At 42.4% G+C, this 26,253-nt stretch overlaps 1 protein-coding gene across 1 annotated transcript in view; it reads left to right on the top strand.

Moving 5' to 3' along the window:
- CNTNAP5 (contactin associated protein family member 5) overlaps positions 1 to 26,253 on the top strand; it is a 737,066-nt gene that overhangs the window by 200,358 nt on the left and 510,455 nt on the right. Inside the window, exons 2-3 of the mRNA XM_063933980.1 lie at positions 5,628 to 5,738; positions 25,568 to 25,761. Of these exons, the coding sequence (XP_063790050.1) occupies positions 5,628 to 5,738; positions 25,568 to 25,761 (305 nt within the window). The remainder of the gene's footprint in view (positions 1 to 5,627; positions 5,739 to 25,567; positions 25,762 to 26,253) is intronic.

The following is a 26,253-nucleotide window of genomic DNA, read 5'->3' as shown; positions in this document are numbered from 1 at the left end:
CTGAATGAAATTTAATCAAAGTTTACATTTTAGTTCATCTGAAAATGGAAGCGCTCAAAGTCCCATAATATCAGCTTAAAAGAAGAGAAGTAAAAGACCCCCCTACAATTAACTATATACTGTATAAGAATATAGCATTTACTTTTACCTAAGCTACTAAATATTATTATTTTTCAATTTACACTTCATACTAGATACTGTATATTGTATGTTGAGGATAGTGCTCTTTAAAATTCAGAGTATGATTTATTATGACTATGATTAAACTATTTTGCAAATGACAGTGTATGTGGCTGTGCTAGAATTGCTTAAGTGATTAGCTGCTAATATAAAGCCATCCAGGAGAGTCTGGCCCTTGATAATCAGAGCCTGGGACTAATTTACATGACATACAGTATAAGTAACTGCTGCCTCCTGCAGGTGATGTTTCTAAGTTTACAGCTCAGGACTAGAAGCCAAATTGGCTGTTATACACACTAGATTGACTGTCTGTCCCGGACATGCAGCGTGTGCAGTTAGGTGCAGATCAGTTTCCTCACTGTGGCCCTCATTCCGAGTTGTTCGCTCGCAAGCTGCTTTTAGCAGCATTGCACACACTAAGCCGCCACCTACTGGGAGTGTATCTTAGCTTAGCAAAATTGCGAACGAAAGATTCTCTAAATTGCGATTCGAAATTTCTTTGCAGTTTCTGAGTAGCTCGAGACTTACTCTGCCACTGCGATCAGTTCAGTCAGTTTCGTTCCTGGTTTGACGTCACAAACACACCCAGCGTTCGCCCAGGCACTCCCCCGTTTCTCCAGCCACTCGTTTTTCCCAGAAACGGCAGCGTTTTTTCACACACTCCCCTAAAACGGCCAGTTTCCGCCCAGAAACACCCACTTCCTGTCAATCACATTACGATCACCAGAACGAAGAAAAAACCTCTTAATGCCGTGAGTAAAATACCAAACTTCTTAGCAAATTTACTTGGCGCAGGCGCAGTGCGAACATTGCACATGCGCAATTAGCGGAAAATCGCTGCGATGCGAAGAAAATTACTGAGTGAACAACTCGGAATGATGGCCTGTGTCCAGTGAATGCTAATCAGGTTCTTGTTGAATCTATAGCTTAACAATGAAAGTGCTTCCTGCTACCAGCTCTTGTCTAAAACCATTTTATAGGTTTGCAGCTGTTAAGAGACAACACTCAAGTATTAGGCTAGTGCAACTTTAATTGACAAATGAATAATTAATACCTTTAAGATGAATATGTACTGTATGCATTATATACACTCTCCAGTGCTATGTATTTTACATTAGTGATTTTTTCTATACCCACACCAACTCCACCTTAAATATGATTTTTCTAATTTTTTCCCCCTTTACCATTCAGTGTATAGCCCCCACATAGTCTTACCTGACCAGTCTGCTACCCCCTTATATGAGCCTTTTCTTACCCCTTACACAGAGCAACATTATTTACGTTACTGTATTTTAAGCTGTTATTAATACTTTATAAAGTATTACTCGATCACCCAAAAAAGAAAGTCCTCATTCAGGCAGTTGGCAAATTTCTATCAGCACATAATTTGTCAGGACACAGTACAGAGCTGGTTGGGTGACAGGCATAGATTATTAGGGGACATGGGGGCAGATGTATTAAGCCTGGAGAAGTGATAAAGCAGATATAAGTGGAAGGTGATTACGCACCAGCCAGTCATTATGGGTTTGAAAAATGACAGGAGCTGATTGGCTGGTGCGTTATCACCTCCCACTTATCACTTCTTTATCACTTCTCCAGGCTTAATACATCTGCCCCATGGTTTGCATCAGTAAATTAAATTGACATGGAAAACTATGGCTATGTGCACATCAGTGGGATGTCGGCAGGATGCTACATCACCTGCGATGGAACTCTGGTGGCTGCGACAAGCGGCGGACGGAGGAGGAACGGGGCGCATGCTTCTCGTAAGCAACATCGCACATCACACCTGCATGCAGGTTTGACGTACAATGCAGCATACGACCCGCGGGAGTGTGTATTGTACGCTATATCTAGCGTACACACTATACACTATCGTTAGGAACCGCTTGATATCAGCCAGATCCTATGTGATATTGCATAGTGTGTACACCCCTTTAAAAATGTTTTTATGGTCATTAATTACCCCACTAACTATACCACTGTGCTTCCCCTAAATCTTCTCACCTGGGACAACTTGTTGACTCTTTCTCTCTATCCACCATGCTGGAGGATCATTTGAGTTTTAGGTAATACGGTATCTTTGTATTTCCTTCCTGGACGCAATTGCATTCTCAAAGCACCTATAACAAATTGTTGTGCGAATGTTAATTCAGAAAAAGAGAATTTTTTTGGAGTAAATGAAAGTACATTTTCTTAAATCAACTTACAAAAGAAGCAATTGCCAGCAGAATGAAATAACTAATGTCAGCAGAGTTTCTAGCATCAATCATTTAATGTAGCCAAGGTTAATTTGATTGGAATATTAGAAGGAATCTTGGGAACACTATTGAGTAATATTGGATGCGATGCTACACTTAATGTATTTTCCATTGTGCATATAGCTCATCCAATTAGAACACATTAAAGCGGCTTTGGTTCCAGCCATACTATGCTAAACACAGCTCTGTGTAACTATGGGGGTCATTCCGACCCGATCGCTCGCTGCAGTTGTTTGCAGCGCAGCGCTCGGGTCAGAACTACGCATGCACCGGCGCCGCAGTGCGCCGGCGCATGCCGGACGGTTGAAGGCTGACGTTCCCTAGCGATCGCCTCTGCCTGATTGACAGGCAGAGGTGGCCGCTGGGCGGGAGGGGGCGGCACGGCCGCGCTTGGCCGACGTTTTGGGGGCGCGGTCCGGCCAAAGCAGGTGTGGCTGGACCGTGCGTGGGGGCAGGCCGCAGCAGCTGCATGATGTCACACGCAGCTGCTGCGACCAGGGGCAGTGACGAGTAACTCCCGGCCAGCCGCAGGAGCTGCGCTGATTGGATGTTACTCAACAAGTACAAAAGCATCGCCACTGTGCGATACTTTTGTACTTGTGCAGGGGGGGGGTCGGACAGACATGCGGGGCGGGCTAACCCTGTGCTGGGCGTCCCCCCGCATGTCTGGGAACATGATCGTTGCTGTGCTAAATTTAGCACAGCTACGATCAACTCGGAATGACCCCCTATACGTATTAGTTGTTACAGAAATACAAAAAATACAATAATAATACAACACCAACACCATATTATGCCCCTTGCACCATAGTAAGTCCTGTATAAATGTATAGAATGTGATAGTATTAGGGATGTTAGGGACCCATGTGATGAAGTCACCTGGCCGCGGTACATGGGCCCGCATATTTGCGCAAATGTGTGCTAAGAACTTCAATAATACTCCATTTTAATTGTGAGAGTTTATTCAAATTATTTTTACTATCAGTGTTCTTAGTGCTAGGAGTGTGCATCTGCATCTCTCTTCCTCCAGCATAGTATTAGAAGCTTCAGCATGATAGCACCTCTTGAAATCTTTAGTATTAGGGTGTGCAGTCCAGGCCCCCCCTTTTTTCCACCATATTAAGTTCCCAAAGTAATGCCCCTGACAACATATTATGCCCCCGCATTAATGCCCTTGTCACCAGGACTGGTGCCTCCTCTAGTAACTTTAATAACTGTCTCCTCTGAGGCAGCGGCAATTTTAGGAGGGACATTTACATTTGAAGCTTGCAGTGCCCTCTCCCCCTCCTGCAACAGGGTCTGAAATTGGGCATGAAAAGGGGGTGGAGCAGAGCGGTGGGCAGATGGTGTCATGAGCAGCCTGAGTCCTCTCCTCTCTTTTAGAGAGGCTGGGCCCGGGACACCTGCTTCAACAGCACCCCCTGATTGTTGGCCTAAAAGTACCAATCAATCAGCTCCTAACAGTCATTTTTCAAACACAGCCTGTACCATGGCAGTTAGGAGCGATTGACTGGTACTTTATCTCTCTCCACTTTATCACTGTCCAAGAATTAGTACATCTGCCCCTAAATACTATAGATTAATAACACCCCTTTTCCCACTAAACACTACTGGTGACAGGGGACACTTTAATACCTGCTATGTAAAACCAGAGAAATACAAAATCTACAATAAATACTACATTATCTGTATCTGACATTAGTGTAATTAAGTAATTATTCTGATTGTATTTGAAAATGATTAAGGAAAAATCCATGTTTAATCACTTCATATAGTATACATGCACATTACTCTCCATTGCTTTGTCGCATTAGTATTCCTGAACACTCAGAAGGCTAGGGACTATTCCTTTAGGACAATGGTGGTCATTCTGAGTTGTTCGCTCGCTAGCTACTATTAACAGAAATGCCAACACAAAGCCACCGCCCTCTGGGAGTGTATCTTAGCTTAGCAGAATAGTGAACGAAAGATTAGCAATTCTGCTATTAAGTATTTCCTTGCAGTTCCTGAGTAGCTCCAGACCTACTCTTAGATTGCGATCACCTCAGTCTGTTTAGTTCCTGGTTTGACGTCACAAACACGCCCAGCGTCCGGCCAGCCACTCCCCCGTTTCTCCAGCCATTCCTGTGTTTTCTGCTGGCACGCCTGCGTTTTTTTAGCACACTCCCAGAAAACGCTCAACTACCACCCAGAAATACCCACTTCCTGTCAATCATTCTCCTATCAACAGAGCGACTGAAAAGCTTTGTTCGCCCGTGAGTAAAATAGCATAGTTTTGTGTAATATTGCTTAGCACGTGCGCCCTGCTGTGCATACGCATGCGCAGAACTGCCGGATTTTAGCCTATTAGCAATTCTGCTAAAAATAGCAGCGAGCGAACAACTCGGAATGACCACCAATAACCAAATTAATATTTGCCTATCAAGAGAGGTAATGTTTGGAAAATAAAATGAACATTTACAGTGTTTTGGAGTGTTTTGTGGGGTGATCAGAAATTCCCCATCCAACACTTAGAACCGTCTGTGTGGAGGGATACCTCATAGCACTAACATCATGATCTGAATAAATAGTGGGTTGAGTATTCACATTATGGCTTGCAATGCAAAAGGCATTTCCCAGAAGGAATTTCATTATTTATATTATGCTGGTGTTATGGGCTCATATCCACTGGGATTTTCCAAATTTGCCTCCATGTGTTACTCTGTTGAATTATACATGTTCCAGCTTTAGTATCTAAAGAAGATAAATTCTGCAACGTGTGCCATTGGACATCACTCCAATGTCCGGCTTCGCTCATTACTATCTATTATAGCACACAATCTTCGCTATTGAGGTGAGGGAAAATTAGAGCATATATTAGTCGTGGAGTGGCTTCATACCGTTGTTCCTTGGTGACCATTGCACTGAATTGAATTCCCTCCTAAAGTCATTGTTCAAGCTTAATGTGACCTCTGAATCACTAGTAAGAACACAAGTATAACCAGTGGGCAGAGGGCTCAGATTATTTCAAAAGAAGTAAGGAACTATAGTGTTGGATTAAGCATTGAGACGTTAAACACAGTGAAGTGAAACAATGTAATATATTGGTATGAATAAAACAATGTTACCAGTATGTTGTATGATATAATATTCCTATTGACTTATGTTACTTTGTGACAATCTGTCTGTCCTGTCAATCTACTACAGATAATTGCGACGATCCACTGGTATCCACGCTCCCAGTGTCGGCATTTGACAGCTCCTCAGAACTTTACACTGGTTCCAGCCACAGCAATGCGAAGCTTAACAGTCAACACGGTAAGAATCCTGTCTGAGGTGTCTGTCACCCTCCTGGTGAGTGGTGGTTTGATGAATAACTCATCAGCTAAAAATTGTCTAATCATAACTGAATCTTATGGATAATGTGTACAAGCAAATATAATGTGTCTTAAAATCTTAGAGCAAGATAAATAGGTTGTAAAATGAATGTATTTTGCTTTTAAAGAGCAAAACCAAACCTTTTGTTAATAACAAAGCTAATATGTGAACAAAGGTGAACTTGTATATAGTAGCTCATCTATATTCCAGTGCAAGCTAAGTTGATTTTAAGGTATATTATTAAGTTGGGAAAGGGGTTAATGCAGGATTAGGCAACCCAACACAGTCCAAGGGCTGCAAGAGACATAGGAGTAATGGGGCAGATGTATTAAACCTGGAGAAGGCATATGGAAGTGATAAACTGGTGATAAGTGCAAGGTGGTAAACGCACCAGCCAATCAGCTCCAATATGTAAATTAACAGGTAGGAGCTGATTGGCTGGTGCATTTATAACCTTGCACTTATCACTGGTTTATCACTTCCTTATGCCGTCTCCAGGCTTAATACATCTGCCCCACTGTATTGTATATATGGTATAACGGGGCAGATGTATTAAACTGGAGAAGTGATAAAGAAGTGATAAAGCAGTGATAAGCGCAAGGTGATACAGCACGAGCCAATCATTACAGATTTGAAAAATGAAAGTTAGGAGCTGACTGGCTGATGCATTATCACCTTGCACTCATCTCCAGGCTTAATACATCTGCCCCATTGTGTGCAGGGTGTACCCTTAACCCATACTCTCCTCTCCATAGTCATGTGTCAGCTAGTGCTGAATACAGAAATCACTGGGAAAATGGCGTGGCAGTATATTATATATATATATATATATATATATATATATATATATATATATATATATATTATACACACACAAAATATATATATAATACACACACTATATATATATATATATATATATATAATGTAAAACAATATCCTTATCTTGCGCCAGAACAGGAGCAGCACTACAGGAGAGATCTCTGTTGTTAAATCTCAAATACACATAGAATAAAACACAATTCCCAGTTGCACTATATTCGTTGAATGTTTATTCTTATGTATATAAAACAAAGCAAGCATCCGGCACTAGTATTGTAAAGGTCTTCTTGCTCAGGTTCCCTCAATGGGATGACTATCCCAATATATATATGCGCTGGATGGCGGCACTCAGAGTCTTCCAAAGTTAAATAAAGAAAAGTTGCTTTTATTTATTAACGTTTCGGGCATGCGCCCGTTGTCAGGATAGTGGCCGGAGCCCAGGAGGGTTACGTCCAGGTGGATCAATCAGGTAATCGATCAGGGGTGTTTAAATCTTGTATTGTGTATCACTTGTTACTATGCTATCCTGATGAGGGGCGCCCGCCCGAAACATTGATAAATAAAAGCAACTTTTCTTTATTTAACTTTGGAAGACTCAGTGCCGCCATCCAGCGCATATATATATATTTAAAAAAGAGGCTAGTGCAGTGGTTCCCAAACTTATTTGAATCACGGCACCCTAGAATATCAGAATTTCTTTCACAGCACCCATAGGCCAAATGTTTCTTATTGAGAAATTTAGAAGGAGATATTAAATTAAGTAAACTGTGTTTATATGTCATCCTTAGGTTCAGTTGTGTGGTGAGAGACAGTTTGCTTCTGTCTGTTCACATATTTTATGATTGGCGGCCGCCAGCACTGGCTTTGCCTATTACATTGCACATAAATAATTTGAATTGGTCCTGGACCACCAATCTATGGCACCCCTGCAAGATTCCCGAGGCACCCCAGGGTGCCACAGCACACAGTTTGAGAACCACTGACATTACTAAAAAAATCTATTTTATTTGTGCCCATTGGATAAAAATAGTACATATATGTTCTGTTACATAAATATATAAAGTACTTTTAAAATATATTTTACTGTATATACAATACATGAGGAATTGCACTGTGAATTTGGTCAATTGTGAAATATAGAGACTAATCGTGACATTTTCCATGGAAGTTAGGTGGCAGTTGTGGCGTGCATTGCATAAAAATTCATGTTGAATTTGTTGCTGGTTATTCACAATGTAACTTCTATTCTTGCAGCTGTTTCTATGCAGACGGCAATTTTTATCACAATAACTAACAGACATTCCAGGCTGCCGTCAGTCTGATGTCATTTCATTCAGGGACCTTATTGTTCAAGATATTTCCCATTATATTATGTCAGATACATTGTAATCAGTCACAATGTATACTGCATTGTAGTACTCGAGTGTCAGATAATGCTTCGCTGGTAGAATAGCTTATCTGTACAATACATACATAACACTCCCTTGTGATTCATTCCTATCACGCCTTTCAAGTCTGCATTATTCAGACTCTTCAGAAAAATGTATAATAGTGACCTAGATTGCTGATTACTGTAACAACCCTCCTGGATTTGAAACCCAGATCCTCTTTTTACTCCCTCATTGTAATACGAAAAACCACTGGGTTCTAGTGTCTGTTGTGTTACACTGCCCCCTTAAAGGGGTTCTAGAGCTAATTTAAATACACTTTAGATTACACACTTCTTACATTTCAACAAATAATTTACATGAAGTATAATTAGTTTTAAGAACCCCAGCTACAGTAAGCTGTAGTTTTCAATTCCCTCCGAGCAGCAACATGGAGTGTTTGGGAAGACATCATTCCCCTTAACAGTGTACCCAGAAGCCGTGATGGCAGGGGAGTTACCTCATTTGTCATACTCCAGCACAGTCCAGAGTTTTGACTATAAAAATAATTAGAATAATACAAAGATGATATTTAGAACTTATAAATATAAACTTTGTATTATTCTAATCATTGTTATAGTCAAAACTCACAGCCAAATCATATATTGACCTCACCGCTCCTCATTGCCCAGAAGTATGCTTAGCAAGTCTACCATACTGGATGTCCACAGTCAGTATACACAGGAGCAGTGAAAGCTTGTAATCACCACACCACCTGTTAGCTGGATCCTTAGCTGGATTAGTTTAGTCATTGAGAGTGAAATATTCCCAGGGGTTATATAATGTCCCAAAACAAATATTGGAGACATTGATGTACATTACAATTGAGTACTGTATGTTTATAGAAATATAACCAGTGTGACAGTATAGTGGCATTTTCCCTAAGCCAGTGGCTCATTCTGCTAGAACGTTAGTTTTTATGATTGTACTACAGTAGAAAGTCTGTTTTCATAACTAACTAACTAACTAACTAACTAACTAACTAACAATGCAGTAGCGTTTCCATTGCTTATTTTCTCGTCTCTATCATTTCTTTATCTCCTCTGAGAGCTCTTGTCAGTTTTGCACATGCACTGTGCTCAGACATGCACGGTCAAGTGTGGGACCTTATATAGACAGGTGTGTGCCTTTCCAAATCACGTCCAATCAACTGAATTTACCACAGGTGGACTCCAATTAAGCTGTAGGAACATCTCAAGGATGATCAGTGGAGCTTCATGACAAAGGCTGTGAATACTTATGTACATGTGATTGCTCAGTTTTTTATTTTTTATAAATTTGCAAAGATCTCAAAAAAACTTTTTTTCACGTTGTCATTATGGGGTAGTGTGTGTAGAATTTTGAGGGAAAAAAATAATTTATTTAATTTTGGAAAAAGGTTGTAACATAACAAAATGTAGAAAAAGTGAAGCGCTGTGAATACTTTCCAGCTGCACTGTAGAACATACAATGGCCTGTGTAATGAACAATAAGGTAGGGAATATGTTTGCGGTACATCTCATTTAAATATTGCCATACTTCTCCGGTCTCACAAGGAAAGGGAGGTCTTCCACTGACTATAAGTATTGCTGTTATGTTGTCCTGTGCTTTGCTGCTGTGTTTTTTCTGCTTATACAGGTTGAGTATCCCATATCCAAATATTCCGAAATACGGAATATTCCGAAATACGGACTTTTTTGAGTGAGAGTGAGATAGTGAAACCTTTGTTTTCTGATAGCTCAATGTACACAAACTTTGTTTAATACACAAAGTTATTAAAAATATTGTATTAAATGACCTTCAGGCTGTGTGTAGAATGTGTATATGACACATAAATGAATTGTGTGAATGTAGACACACTTTGTTTAATGCACAAAGTTATAAAAAATATTGTATTAAATTACCTTCAGGCTGTGTGTATAAGGTGTATATGAAACATACATGCATTATGTGCTTAGACTTGGGTCCTATCCTCATGATATCTCATTATGGTATGCAATTATTCCAAAATACGGAAAAATCCGATATCCAAAATACCTCTGGTCCCAAGCATTTTGGATAAGGGATACTCAACCTGTATTATCATCCTTCTATCAATAACTCACTCAAGCCACTCAATACACTTGACTTTTTTCTGTGGGAACACCTGACAGTCATGATATACCAGGAAAGAGATATGAAAAATGAATCACCTACTGTAGGAACACATTCAAAATGTAATATCGTACATACAATAACACTAGATGTATTAATGACTATAAATGGGAGAGTCACATCTGTAAATGGGAGAGTTGCATCTGTAAGGGAAACCACATAGAGCATATTTTTTGACTAAAGTTACATTTTGTTAAAATTGTTAATTTTCCATATGTATGGAATTTTTGTTATGTATGGAGGCTTTTAATCAGTGGTGCAAGTAGAAAAAAATGTCTTATCAGTACTGTGTGCACACGCCAAAAAATGTGCATGGCCAAATGCCACATGGGCATGGCCAATGAAAATAGGGGCATGATACACATATGACCCCAATAGTGCCAGATACATGTTGCCCCACAGTGCCAAATATACATTGTCCCACAGTGTCAGATATACATTGCCCCCACAGTGCCAGATACACAGATGCACCCACAGTGCCACATACACAAATGCCCCCACAGTGGCAGATATACAATGCCACCACAGTGGCAGATATACATTGCCCCACAGTGCCAGATATACATTGCCCCCACAGAGCCAGATATACATTGCCCCCACAGTGCCAGATATGCATTGCCCCCAAAGTGCCAGATATACATTGCCCCCCCAGGGCCAGATATACAATGCCCCTACAGTGACAGATATACATTGCCCCCCCACCACTCCCCCGCTTACTGCTGGCACTGTTGCTGCTATGTGAGGGGAGGAGAGCGCAGTGCCTCTCCTGACCCTCAGTGCTCCAGAAATCCAGTGAGGTCTCCGGCGGTGGGTCTCTCAAATGCGGTGCCGGTTCGTTACCCAATCAGAGCTCGTGGACCGGCAGCCAATCAGGAGCTGAGGCTGCCGGTCCACGAGCTCTGATTGGCTAGCAAACCGGTGCCTTATTCAGAATGACCCCACTGCCGCCGCTGGAGAGTGAAACCGGGCATCATAGAGAATTGAGGTGCAGGAGAGGCGCTGCGCTGCACTCTCCTCCTCTCACACAGAACGAAGCAAGTGGGATGCAGTATGGTGGACGGCCCGACGGTATGGCGCACTGGCTGGGAATTTTTTAGCGGTACACCGTACCGCCATACTTGCAGCACTGCTTTTAATACACTATACATCAGATCCTGATGCAGTGACCTGTTGGAGTCACGAATCCTATCTTTATATCCATCAGGATGGTGTACCTGTAAAGAAAGGGAGAGAGGTTGAACACCCTGGGGGAACACCTCATGGGTATGTCTGGGTGTGTATAAGGTGAGGAGCTGGGATGAGACTACACAGCAACATTTTGGTGTACTTATCCCAATTGCTCTGGCCAGATAATGCGATAGCTGCTTGAGGGAAGACTATTTAAACAAGAATTTTAAAATGCTGCTTATTCCTAGAGAAATAGTACACCCACAAAACTCTGAAACATAGAACAAAATAGACTAGAAAACAGTGCTAGAACTATAAATACAGAAGAGCAAGAATCACACGTAGTCTAGAGATTTTCTTTTTCTATCCTTAGACAAACACAGGTTGATTCTGTCCCGCATGCACATACAGGTATCTTTTACAGATGAATATTTCAGCTGTGTATAACCTTCTATCAGGACACTTACATTAGTATTGTGCGACGCATTCACGTAAAGGTATCTTACTCTACTCCCATTTTGGCTTCAGATAGATAGATTTCAAAAAACGATCAGCAGGCAGACCAAAGTAAAGTGGTTTTATTATAAAAACACCATAAAAAACATAAAAAAGATCATATTTGGGGCCTGAAAAAGGGTAAATTGCCAATTACCTTTACCTAACTAATTCCTAGATATAGCCATATTTGGTAGGAAAAAATAGACTTCTCTGATTTGGCTGGAATTTCTGACAGGGAAACTAAACTCATCTATAACACAGACCTTCACAGGCAGACAACCAATCTCCCTGGTGGCTACTGGAAAGGGCATATTGGGCAGTAAATGCCTACACCTAACAACTGAGTGGAAAACTTTCTAGCTGCCGCCAGTCTAATGCCCAAATACTGCACCTTTGACCTAGTGCTTGTTTGTGCCGGGAAAACGGAAGCAGGCCAAAAGCTTGAATGTAACACCCCTTTACCTGGGTTTTCTGGGTAATGGTGTGTATTTAAACTCTTCCCCTTTGCAATGCTTCTCACCTTGTACTTCTCTTGGTATTAGTGCCTCCACCCGATTCTTGACATGACATGCTCTTCTGGGGAGTGTTCAATTTCAGTAACACCAGAGGGAGATTTGGGAAACCCCCTGTCCACCACGTGCTTAGACCGCCACCACTACAGGAATATATCACACGGATATGTTGCAAAAGCCACTTTGGAACATTTATTAAAGGGTCTGGAATAGCAATTGCTTTTATGCATTTATATACAAGGTACTATAGTAAGATCAGTAAAAGAGGACATATAGTAAATAGGCATAGAAACATATTGAACAGTCAGTAATGTACCCTCATATCTAAAGGGTGTATAGTGCAGTAATAAGAAAAAATTAAACTTAACACATGCATCCGCTCTCTCCTATCTGTACCTTCCTTAATCTTCCTTTTGTATACAAATAACACCCAGGCCTTTGCTATCACTTACTGGGTAATGACAACTTAAACAGCAGTATCACAATGAATTTCACACATACCACACTCAGCATTAGACAATACATCCCCTACTATACTGCACTGTTATTTCAGAGTTCATAAATTATCTTCTGCATGCTATGGCTTGGAGAAAACTGTACTTTATAGGTTCCAATTGACACATTCAGCAACACTGGTTCTTGTAGTTCCACAAACTTATTTGTCATGAAATCACAGACTTTGTTTGCTAATAATTGTCAGTCTTTAGCAAGAAACATAACACTGTAAACTGTTACTTATCTCACCCACCTCCAAAGTGTACATCCCTCTGCAAACTCTCCTCTCCAGGGGTCAAAAAGGAAGTTTGAAATGGGTTATCCTCTTTAGGCTACTTAAATCCATCAGACTGGGGTTCTCCCTGTCAGCAAGGCTCTCTCTGTACAGACACTTTGGTTTCTACCCCAGTATTCTCCAGTCGTAGTCAGCTGCATCTTAGCTATATTTAAAACATGGCTACTTCTTCTCTGTCTCCTTGCCCATCACCTCCTCCACTCCTCTGGACAAAAGCATTCCATTCTCCACTCCCCCCTCTCCATGCCCTGTTTTCCCTGCCACTGACAGCCTCTGCATGTCTCTCTGTATATCCTCTGAAACCCAAGGCTGTCTGGGAGATGTAGTCTGTAAATACAAAATGGCCAGTGTCCAATTTCACATCTGCTGCCTGTGATAAGCATTGGGTGCTACCTACTCTCCCTGTGGGTCTGGCGATCCACTGCCAAAGTGATGAGCCTGTTCCACACCCTGAAAAGGAACATGTGTTAAACCATTCTGTATGTTTACACACCCACACTTTACCTGACAAGCTCCTACGATGATATGGGTGGGCCCCAAATAAGGCCAGGGGTAGACCCAGTGAGGGGAAACTACCCTGGGCACTTCAGTGGCCCTTCCTAACTCATCAAAAGTAAATATCATAGGGGCCCTAGTCTGGGTCGGCTGAAAGCTGTAAGGTCTCCCCCATCTCCCTTTGACATCCTTTCTCGTGTTCGGCCTCTCCCCCAACATCTCTCTCTCCTGGTTGGCTCTGAGCCTGTCCCTCAGGTGCTCTAACTTCCACCGTTACTTCATGTACAACCTCCTCCAGCTTGCATACCTGTTCTCCTCTTGGCACTCTTGTAGCTCTCTCAGTAGACCTGTGGGGTCTAGTAACCTCTTGACTTTGAATGACAGTTCATTTTCCATAGTGAGAGGATCATATCCCCATTCATCCTTACTGCAGTCTGTCTCTTTATAATCTCTAATTTCCTCTCTCCTTGTAGACCTCAATCTTCTTGGCTTCCTCCAGGGCACCCTCTTTGTGGACTCAACAGCTTGATCGATCTTGAACCTCACATCTCTCCCGATCGGTAATAGGTGTTGACAGTGATAAGTTTTTATGGGCCCTGTTTGTCCTTCAGGCCTTACATGGTAAACAGGTGCCCCAGACATTTTTGCCACCACTTCATAGGGTTCTCTTCTCCATCGATTTGCCAATGTATGCTTTCCTGGTATTCCCAGGTACCGAAGCAATACTCTGTCTCCTACCCCCAGTACATTCTCTTTCACTTGACTGTAAAAATTGAGTATTGTTTCTCAAACCGGACTTAGTAGAAGCTTCTTGAACCAACTTGTGAGCATGTCTCACTTCTTCTTGCAGCCTCTGCACATACTATAAATGTGTCCCCCCGAGTGGGAAACCTCCATTATTCCAAAAGAAATGTCTATAGGCAGTCGGGCTTCTCTTCCAAACATAAGGAGGTATGGTGAGTATCCAGTTGACTCATTTATTGTGCAGTTATATGCATGTACTAACTGACTGATATGCCTACTCCAGTGCACCTTCCTGGCAGTGCCCAAAGTGCCCATCATGTTGAGAAGGGTTCGATTGAATCTCTCTGGCTGTGGGTCCCCTTGTGGATGGAATGGTGTGGTCTTGGACTTCTGTATCCCACACTCTTTTATCAGCTGACTGTCAAAATATCTTAATTGATCAGAATGTATCTGAGCAGGAAGTCCATAGTGCACAAATAATTTATCCCATAGAATCTTGGCAACAGTTGTTGCTCTTTGATCTTTGGCTGGGTAGGCCTGGGCGTACCAAGTGAAATAATCCATCATGACAAGAATATGTGCAGTGTTGCTTTCATCTGGCTCTACAGAAAGGAAATCAATACACCCCAGCTCTAGTGGCCCATCACTTGAAATGTTATTCAATGGTGCGACTCTTTCGGGCAGTGTTTTAAACAGAATGCAAGTCCCACAATTTCTGCAATATTTTTCAATATCAGTCTCCATCCTTGGCCAATAAAACCGATCAGCAATCAACCCGCTTTTTTTCTCAACACATAAGTGTCCATGTTGGTCATGTAGGGCATTCAGTACAGAAGCACAATGTTTCTTTGGCAGAACCAACTGTCTTTTCACTCTACCATCTCTGCGGGTGGATTCCCTATAAAGGAGGCATCCTCTGACCATCAGAAACTCTCTTCGTCTGTGCAGTAAGATGGCTTCTTTTGTTTTAACCTCTCATTGTTCTTTATCATCCAATAGACTGCTCCTAGGGACAGATCTTCCAGTTGATAACTCTTCAGCTGTTTCCTACTGATCCACTGCAGATCACCCAGTTCAAACTGACTCAGCCAGCAATAATGTTTGGGAAGTGCAGCTTCTGAAACTCCCAATGCAGTGACATTCTCTCACAGGTGGCACCACCACTCTTCTATCATGGCACATACCTCTTACTTCTGGAGCAGGCACTTCAACCCACTCTTCTTCATGCGATTCAGCATACCTTCCAACCAACCTGGACAAAGCATCAGCATCAGTGTTTCCTTTGCCAGGTCAGTACTTCAGCGTGAAGTCATACACAGCCGAAGCTACCAGCCATCGATGTCCTGTGGCATCCAACTTTGCTGTAGTCTGGATGTATGTCAATGGATTGTTGTCAGTATGGACTTCAAATGTAGCACCATACAAATAATCATGCAGACGGTCGACAATGGCCTATTTTAATGGCAAAAATTCCAGCTTGTGCACAGGGTAATTCTATTCACTGGGTGATAGTCCTCAGCTCACATAGTGCACAGGCCTCATATGGCCCTCTTGTTCTTGATAAAGTACTCCTCTGAGTCCGTCAAATAATGCATCTACATACAGAAAGTACAGAAGGTCAGAGTTCGCATAGGCGAGCACTGGAGACTTTGTAAGGCTCTCCTTCAACTTCTTGAATGCCTTTTTTACACTCTTCTGTCCATCTTTTCCCAAATAGGTCATTAACACGGAGAAAGTGTTTCATCTCTTGTTGGGCCATCCGCCCCTTCACTGGTGGGTACCCTTTGGTTAATTCTGTCAAATGCTTGGGTAATTTAAAATATCCTGAAACAAATCTTCTGTACTACCCACAGAACCCCAGAAAACACCTCAATTCTTTTAGTTTTGTGGGCCGTGGCCACTCTGTCACAGCTCCTACCTTGGCTGGGTCAGTGGAGATCCCTTCTCTTTCTAACAATGTGCCCAACATACTTGACTTGCTTCTGGCATAGTCAACACTTTTCTAAAGATAGCTTCAGCCCTTTACTCTTCAATCGGTCAAGTACTTTGAGCAATCTCTCGTTATGTTCTTGTAGAGTCCTCCCAAAAATGATCAAGTCATCCAGATAAATGATTACTTCACAGAAATTCATGTCTCCCACTGTCTCATCCATGCACCTCTGAAAGGTGGCTGGGGCACCTTTTACCCCCTGTGGCATTCTCTTGAACTGAAAGAACCCTTCAGGGCAGATGAAGACTGTCTTCTCAGAATCTTCCGGACTCATCAGAATCTGGTAGTACCCACTCCTGAGGTATAGCACAGAGAACCATTTACTTCCTTGCAGACAGTCAAGTGCCTCATCATCTTTAGGCACCGTGTACTGATCAGGCACTGTTTGCTTATTTAGAGTTTGATAGTCCACACACATCCGGATATCACCATTCGTCTTACAGGCCACCACTATCGGAGAAGTATAGAGACTTTCTGATTTTTCAATAACATCATTCTCCAGTAGACCTTTCAGATAATTTCTTACATCATACAAATCCGCAGGGGCTAATCTTTGTAACCTTTCTAGAAAAGGTTTTTCATCAGAAAGACGAATCTTATGTTGGACCCCTTTAGCCAGCCCTAGGTCCCAATCTCCTAGGGAAAAAACATCTCTCCTAACATTTCTTTGGTCAGTCTGTCCAGATTGGCTTTCATGGCATCTGTACCTTCAAAGCATAGTTGGAAACTGTCTGCAACCAACACACTCTTTTTCTGAGCTTCTTCTGCCTCCTTTTACTGACAGGCAGCCAGGCATACAGGATGAATGGTGGGCATATGGTAATATTCTTTTCCACCCTCCTCTCTGCATCATTGGGCTAGTGTATTGAACAAATGGGCATTGGTTCCTATGATAACTTGCACATCTCTATCCTCTTCCTCTGGATCTGGACACACAATGGCGACTAATTACACTTCTTTTTCAAACCCAGCCACTTTTCTTGGGAATTTGAGGTCCACTGTGATGTATCCAAGATAGGGATAGCTCTGTTCACTGAGGCCCCAGATGGTCAGCCCAGACAATGAGTTTACCTTGACATCAGACAGATTCTCACAACACCACTTCTCAGACACAATGGACACCTGGAAACCACTATCCAGTAGAGCCATACACTTTTGTCCATTCAATAAGGCAGGCACATGAGGTGCTGGACTGACTAGGCCAGGTGGCAATATATTCCAGGTAGCACGTGAGTTCCCTACAGCATTGGTGCTAACTTTCTTAAGGGGGCCAGGGTGGAGTTTTCTGGTCCCCCTTTCTCATTTCCCAAAGGCTGTTCAGGTTGTGGGGATTGCTTATATGATGACCTCTAACTCCATCTGGCTGGACACTGTCTAGCTATATGTCCAGGAAGACCGCACTGGAAACATCTTCTGTGGTCACCTCGACTCTCTAGTTGTATTGGAGATGATGAATGCGGAAGTCTTGGTCCTCTCTAGCTATCTGAAAAGCTAACAGATGGTCTACCTGTACCTTCTGCACTTGCAGGATCTTCAGCAACTCCTCCTCTTTTGTATTGGTTACCTGTTTCAGGATAACAGTCTTTGTCTTCTTGACCACACGGTCTGTAGCTTCAATTATAGCTTACTCTTGTTTGACTTCATTGATAAGCTGGTTGAAAGAAGGAGCTGGCTTTCTGGTAGAGTCTCCCAGGAGCTTCAATGCAACTGGGTCTAAAGATAGTGCTCCCCTTAGTAACTGTCACATGCGACTCTCATCTACTTCACTGAGGGTCATTCCCCCTTTTTCCACAATGCTGTAAATTAGCTTGTCCAGGCGGCACTGGTGTCAGAAGGGAGGGGGGGGGGCGGGTTGTGCGGCCCACACCTGGGTGTCACCCGCCAAGGGGTGACAGCAAAGTGATGGCTCCTTACATTACTGTGCAGCAAACCGGCTCTTGTCACTGAGCAGGAGCCGGCACTGCAGAAAGAGCACTCCCTGGGGCAGCCCGCTCCTCCTGGACCCCCGGCATGATGTAAACGGGGGTTAGTATGGCTAGCCATGCCCCATCCCGCCCCGCGAAGACACACACCCCCATGAAGCCACACTCCTTTGTAACCCATGGCACCGGGTATAAAGAGGCAGAGCGATGCCTCTGCCAGGCGGTATAGATATTTGGAGAATCTCTGCCCCAGCTCATGGCAGATGTTTCTTAACTTTTAAAGGAGATCAGTGGCATCTTCTGATGTTCCAAACTCTCTTTCCAGAGCCGCTAGATAGTTCCATTCAGTTGCCTTAGGGTCACTCCGACGAGTAGCCTGCACAATCTCCATTGCTGGACCACGTAAACTCGCCACTATCCGTTGTCTCTTTGCAATCTCAGGACAGTGCCACTCTTCCATGTACTGGGTTGCAGTGTCTTTCCACAACTCATAGGCATCTTCTCCAGCTGGAACATGTTGGACACCTGAGAAAGGTCTCAATCTCCTGGTTTCTTCCCAGTTGCTCCATGAGTTTATTTATAACGGTCAAAATAATTGACTCATCTAACCCAGAGGTGAATCATCTTGTCTTGGAATGTCAGAAGATTGTACAATGGGGCTCCTTGCCCTCTCTTCAGTAGGACTTGATTCTTGGGAAGCTTTCACTCCCTCACTCGGCTTAAGAGGCAACACTACGCTCCAACGTTTGCTTCCCTCATAGGAAAAGACAGCAGAGATCAGTCCTCTCTCCAAAACAGCATTGCTTTCTAGCAGCACAGCATCATCCCACCTGCCCAGTACATTTGGCCTCTGCATTCCAGTCCGATCTGCAATTATCTTTGTAATCTCCTCATCTGAAACTTCATGCACTTCACCGCACAACACAAAACAACATTTTGAATCTTTGGATAGTTGTTCACACCGACCATATACTTCTTCTGGCTTCGAACTAGCCATGGCGCCCGCCTGGTAAGCAACTTCTGTGTTAGTAGTACGAATCTCAGTAGTGCACTTCACTGTAACACCCCTTTACCTGGGATTTATGGGTAATGGTGCATTTTTAAACTCTTCCTCTTTGCAATGCTTCTCACCTTGTACTTATCTTGGTATTAATGCCTCCACCCGAATCTTGACATGACATGCTCTTCTGGGGAGTGTTCAATTTCAGCAACACCAGAGGGAGATTCAGGAAACCCCCTGCCCACCACATGCTTAGGCTGCCCCCACTACAGGAATATATCACACGGATATGTTGTAAAAGTCACCCTGACACATTTATTAAAGGGTCTGGAATAGCGATTGCTTTTATGCATTAATATACAAGGTACTATAGTAAGATCAATAAAAGAGGACATATACTAAATAGGCATAGAAACATGTTGAACAGTCAGTAATGTACACTCATATCTAAAGGGTGTATAATGCAGTAATAAGAAAAAATTAACATAACACATACTGTATATCTGCTCTCTCCTATCTGTACCTTTGTTAATCTTCCTTTTGTATACAAATAACACCCAGGCCTTTTCAATCTCTGACTGGGTAATGACAACTTAAACAGCAGTATCACAATGAATTTCACACATACCACACTCAGCATTAGACAGTACATCTATAGTGCACTGTTATTTCAGAGTTCATAAATTATCTTCTGCATGCTATGGCTTGGCGAAAACTGTACTTTAAAGGGTTCCAATTGACACTTTCAGCAACATTGGTACTTGTACTTCCACAAACTGATTTGTGATGAAATCACAGACTTTATTAGCTAATAATTGTCAGTCTGTAGCAAGAAACATAACACTGTAAACTGTTACTTATCTCACACTCCTCCAAAGTGTACATCCCTCTGCAAACTCTCCTCTCCAGGGGTCAAAAAGGAAGGTTTGAAATGTGTTCTCCTTTTTAGCCTACTTAAATCCATCAGACTTGGGTTCTCCCTCTCAGCGGGACTCTCTCTGTACAGACACTTTGATTTCTTCCCCAGTATTCTCCAGTCGTAGTCAGCTGCATCTTAGCTATATTCAAAACATGGCTCCTTCTCTGTCTCCTTGCCCATCTCCTCCTCCACTCCTCTGGACAAAAGCATTCCATTCTCCACTCCCCCCTCTCCATGCCCCTTTTTCCCCGCCCTCCGACAGCCTCTGCGTGTCTCTCTGTATATCCTCTGAAACCCAAGGCTGTCTGGGAGATGTAGTCTGTAAACACAAAATGGCCGGTGTCCAATTTCACAACTGCTGTCTGTCATAAGCATTGGGTGCTACATGAATGTCAGTGGTATGTAAATTGCCTCTACTGTGCAATTCCACTAGTCCTAATGCCAGAAATATATACAGTATATAAAAGCCTTGTAATTCCACCACTGTATGGTCATTATCAACCAGAGGTGGATTGGTCATAGACCCCCTCCGCGACATTTCCTGGCACCCATGACATCATGATGGGGCTGTTTTATAAGTTTATTTAAATGTTTCTTTTTTCCAGCTAATTGAGGCCAGCTCCAGCCTTTTGGTGGCTGCCCTGACTTTTGACAGCTTTATTATGACTGTCTCTTCCACTGCAGGAAGGGGAATGGTGCTTAACCTGACTTTGAACTTTGGAGAAGTTGAACACTGCCTGACCATACTAGGAACACTTGCTTAGTATGCATGTGATAACAGTATGTGATATACCAATAATAATTACGTAGAGTGAACAGGGGTTCTTTTTACTTTGTGTGTGTTCTCTCTCCCTTGGAAACATGCTGTAGTATGAGATGAAGATAAGAACCAATTGGTCCATCTAGTCTGCCCATGTACTGTACACACACACACACACACACACACACACACACGTTGATTTTTTTCTGCTAGGAGCCAATTAACCTATTTTGAGTGTGGGAGGAAACCAATTAATCAACATGAGTTATTCAACTACTTATATAAATCTGTCATATGAATGATAGAGACAGTGTTCCAAAGGGGTTGGGCTTGAAATGCTAGCGGTTGGGAAGGTATGTTTAATACCTTCCCCCACTGCCCCTTTAACCCTAATCCTCTCTTCTAGTCGCCTAAACCTAAACCCATAACCTCCCCCTGTAGCCTAACCCTAACCCTCCACGGTGGTACCTAAACCTTACCCACCCCTCCACGCAGCCTAAACATGTCTGTACATATATAGTACTTTAATGGCCAACCCATTAGCTACAGCCATGAACCTCATTACTACATGTCAAATTAGCCAATTACTGTACTGTGGAGGGCTAGAGAGGAATTGCTGTAGTGTTATGGGTGGCATGGTTGCGGCTCACCTCCAGTTGATATGACTCCACCTACTGGCAATTTGGTAACACTTTTCATATGAGGGTACCGTCAGAATATTTTCCAGGGCCAGTTTTAATTACCAATCTGCCCCTGCATTATCACAAAGCAAGTGCACTGAGGCCAAAGCATGCACAGGAAAGCACTGTAGGCGATGCAAGAGGAAGGACTGCACTGACCGCCAAATTTTAATATAGGGCCTAGCAATTTAGATTTACACCTCTACAGACATAGGACTATCTATAATGTGTGCTACCAATGCAATGCACATAAAAGGCCTCTTGGTGCATGGGAGCCCCCGCCACACACCCTGAACCAATTGAATAAACTTACTGCTGGTAAAATCTCCAGGCGATTGTGCTGGCGCCATACTACTTGAAATATTCAACTGTGCAATATTCTGGTTCATAGGGCTAATTCAGACCTGATCGGTGCTGAGCGTGTTCGCACAGCAGCGATCAGGCCTGAACTGCGCATGCGTCGGCGCTGCAGTGTGCCAGCGCATGCCAGACAGCTGACGGCTATATTTAGCTAGCGATCGCCTCTGCCTGATTGACATGCAGAGACGGTCGCTGGGTGGGAGGGGCGCAGTCCGGCCAACGCAAGCGTGGTCGGACCATTTCGGGGACGGGCCACAGCAGCTGCATGATGTTACATGCAGCCGCAGCGACCCGGGCAGCGATGAGTAGCTCCCAGCCAGCGCAGCTTCTTAGCTACTCCTGAAGTACAAAAGCATTGCCGCTGTGCGATGCTTTTGTACTACAAAGGGGCAGGGACTGACATGCGGGGCGGGCTAGCCCTGTACTGGGCATCCCCCCGCATGTCAGTGTGCCTAATCGTAGCTGTGCTAAATTTAGCACAGCTACGATCAACTCTGAATCACCGACATAGTGCCAGAATATACACGGCGCATGCACTGGCGTCCAGGTGAGGGGTCCAATCTGAGACTGCACACAGACATTTTTTTTCTCTCATAACATGCCACTGTCTGCAGTGGTTGCTTTCATGTATTTTAACAACATTGTACTATTTTTGTTTTTGTACATTTACATAATCATTTGTCTGACAATGTAGAACATTCAGAGCCTTAGGAAAATGAACAGATGGGTAAACACAATCTAATGAATCAGCATCTTTTGTTAAAATAAAAACAAGGTTTCAGTTGGTTTCTAAATATCCCACATCACCAGGTCAGCATTGCTCCATTCAGCATGACACACAGCAAATAATAATAATGTTTTCAAAGAAGTCTGTCTCTCTCCAAAGAGTCTTTGATCTGCACATTAAAGTCACTGAAACAGATGCCATGTACTTATTCCTCACATTACGATCAGTAAAACTCACAGATACACATGTATATTGACTCTTTCAAAAGACAAAGTCCACTTATACCATATTTATTCTTTGCAAGCTTTAATGGCACATCAATGGCAATTTACTAAAATTGCATTTAAGTAAAAAAAGCAGCTGAAACCAGTTCACTATCTTAGCACTCAGACTGTTCCTGAGTAGTGGTGACTTTACATCATGGATGGTGTGCCATCGCTTGTTTGCGTTTTGCACAGAAGCATAAACTTGCAGAAAACACATTTGTGTTTCACCATCTGATTCAACCATTGATATTATGCCATCTGTAGTTGGCACTCGATGGTGCATCCACTCATTGTCAGATTCTGACCAGTCTATGGGCAAAAATAAAAAAGGGTTGAACTTCTGAGGCAGCATGTACTAAGCATTGCATCCGCGATGCGGTACATCCCGCCTCTTATTGCATACATTCTATACTGTATGTACTGACAAATATGATTATTATTGCAAAGGACATCTCTCCCAAAAAGAGCTGTCCTCAGCGATCACTGGACTTCCGGGTTTAGGACCTGGGAGTAACTCTGTGATTTGAAAAAAAAAAGGAATGCTCTATCCATTTTAGGTAGAAAGTACTGAGGTCGACACTCAATTGGTCGACGTAGTTATTAGGTCGACATGGTCAACACGGCAAAGATCGACACATGAAAAGGTCAACATGAGTTTTTCACTTTTTTTTACTTTTTCATACTTTACAATCCACATGGACTACAATTGGAAATAGTAACCTGTGCTGAGCACAGCTTTAGCGGAGCATGGTGAGTGAGGGTACATGATGCACTAATTGGGGTTCCCGGTCACTTTTCAAATAAAACAATACCCCAAAAATATTTTAGAAACTCATGTCGACCTTTTTCCATGTCGACCTTTTCCATGTTGACCTAATGACCGTGTCAACATATTTCAGGTGTCGACCTAGTCACTGTCAACCAATAGTGATTGACCTAATGACTGTCGACCCTATGATCCATACCCCCCGGGCCCACTCACACAAACGATAAAATCACTATGACTGGGAGTAACTGGAACTCTTGTCTCTGCTAGCCACTCACAAGTGGATAAAGGGCCTGGTTCAGAGATGGACGCAGTTCACCAGAAGCTGCATCTTTGGACACTTTGGAACCAGTTTTATTAAATTATCCTTTTTAAAATGTATTTTCCTAGAATTCAGCTTGCTGGAGCCTAATTAAAGGCTTAATAAATGATTAGAGCATGGGGATATCTAGACATGCATTAGTTCATATAGTATTTCTGTATGTGAAGCTTTTTATTACATGACGGAAATGTGGCCCCTTAAAAGTATAAGTGGAGACTCCAAAAAATGCCCGGTGTGAGCTGGGCCACAATTCCTTTTGTAGAAAAATGGATGTGTATCTCTCAGGACAGCAGTGCAACATTTCTACGCAATTATTTAATTTTAATAATCTTGTTCCACAAAATTAAATGTTATTTTTGACTGTTCACTGTTCAGCAAAACTACTGTGGATGAAACATCATTTCTATATCATATTTTGCACTGAATATGTCTCTTCTCATCCCTTCTGTCTCTGCAAATGTCTTCTCGTACCCATACTACAGTATGCTACATTGCACCACAAAGCTGTGCACTGTTATAGAGTTTTGCAAATACAAATGCAGCGAGACCATAGCTGATTATGCACTAATCATTACCCATTTTGTGCCAAGTAAATGCATATAAAGGTAGATGAAAAATTAACGGGATATACAGCTTTTTAGAATTATTTATTATTCCACTCTTAACCCAAATGCCCCAATTGCTGCCTGGAAACATTTGGCTTTTGGACTGAACATGTGATGTCACATGACTCACATTGCCTTCAGCTTGCTGTTGGTCAGTCCACATCACTTGTCTAGTCAGCTGACCCTGTGCCTCTGAAATAGGTCACCAACTGTAGTGTGAATGGTGTCACATGTCCTGTTCCAAGGGGGGAGATTCAAATGTTTGAAAAGTCAGTTGGGTGTCTGTTTTTTCCTGTCTATTAGATTAGAAGAAAATGGAGTGACAATTCCTAGCGCTCTTTACAAACAAAAATATTGTGACAGCCTTCAAATGACAATAAAAAGAATACCACCGTTCTTTCAAATACAAACTTCCAAAGACACAATATGTCAATTTGAAAATGGCGCTCCTTTCTGTTAGTTTTGTTCCTCAAAAAGAAATAAATAAATACATCATAGTGTAGTATAAGTTTATTTGGAGGAGTGAAATAAAAGAATCTGCTTTTAAGGAATTCCCGTGTCTATTAGATAGCAAAAAACAGACTCCCAACTGAATTTTCAAACATTTGAATCTCCCAAGTGTCCATCAAAAACAACTCTGGAGATGTTTAACCTGCAATAAGCATTTCTAGAAAATTGAACCGATGCTCAGACAGACAAGTTAATGAGAACATGTTAATTGCTAGTGAATAGACCACTTAATGAAATTTAATATGCTTGAGTTAATACTGTATTTGTTCTTTCTTGTGAAGAAAATTGCAATGCAATGATTATGCTCTGTCACTATGATATTCTGTATTTACCTGTTTATGTTTATTGTTGTAGGAGCTGGTGGCTGGACCCCACTGGAGTCTGACACAAACCAGTGGTTACAGATTGACCTAAAAGAAAGATTTGATATCACAGGGGCAGCCACACAAGGCAGATACGGAAGCTCAGACTGGGTAACACGTTTTAGCGTTATGTTCAGCGATACAGGACGTAACTGGAGACCGTATCACCATGACAACACCATCTGGGTAGGACTTCCTGCTTTAATTGCATTTTACTGTACTTTAGACAGATGGTCAATAAAAGATTGCTTTTTAGGGAGTTTTTTTGGGGTCATAATATTTTTACATTCATCATCTAAGTTGTTTAGGTACTGCAGTTTTCACTTCAGGACTTTGTTTATGTTTAATTTATTTTCTCTGGACACTTAAAGCATGGGGTTTGTTTTTTGTAGGATATTTTTCCTCTGAATAAAACAAAGCAGTCTTATTATTTAAGTTAGACTGTTGACTTTACCTCTACACACATTGGGTCCGATTCAGAGGTGCACTCATTTGCATGTGCAGATGCGATTTCACTTGCAGGGAACATGAGAAAATATGCTAATGGGACAGCTGCCATCTTGTGCACAAAAGCGCTCACTGCCAGCGTCTCACATCCACCGCTCACAAATATAAGTGCAAACGTGGACTATTGGACCTCGGAGCAACCTGCTGTCTCAGATTTAGCGGCTCTGTCAT

Source organism: Pseudophryne corroboree, chromosome 7 (genome assembly GCF_028390025.1).
Source record: "Pseudophryne corroboree isolate aPseCor3 chromosome 7, aPseCor3.hap2, whole genome shotgun sequence".
NCBI classification, from domain to species: domain Eukaryota; kingdom Metazoa; phylum Chordata; class Amphibia; order Anura; family Myobatrachidae; genus Pseudophryne; species Pseudophryne corroboree.
Note: the sequence above shows the minus strand (reverse complement) of the source record. Positions and strands in the feature narration are given on the sequence as shown.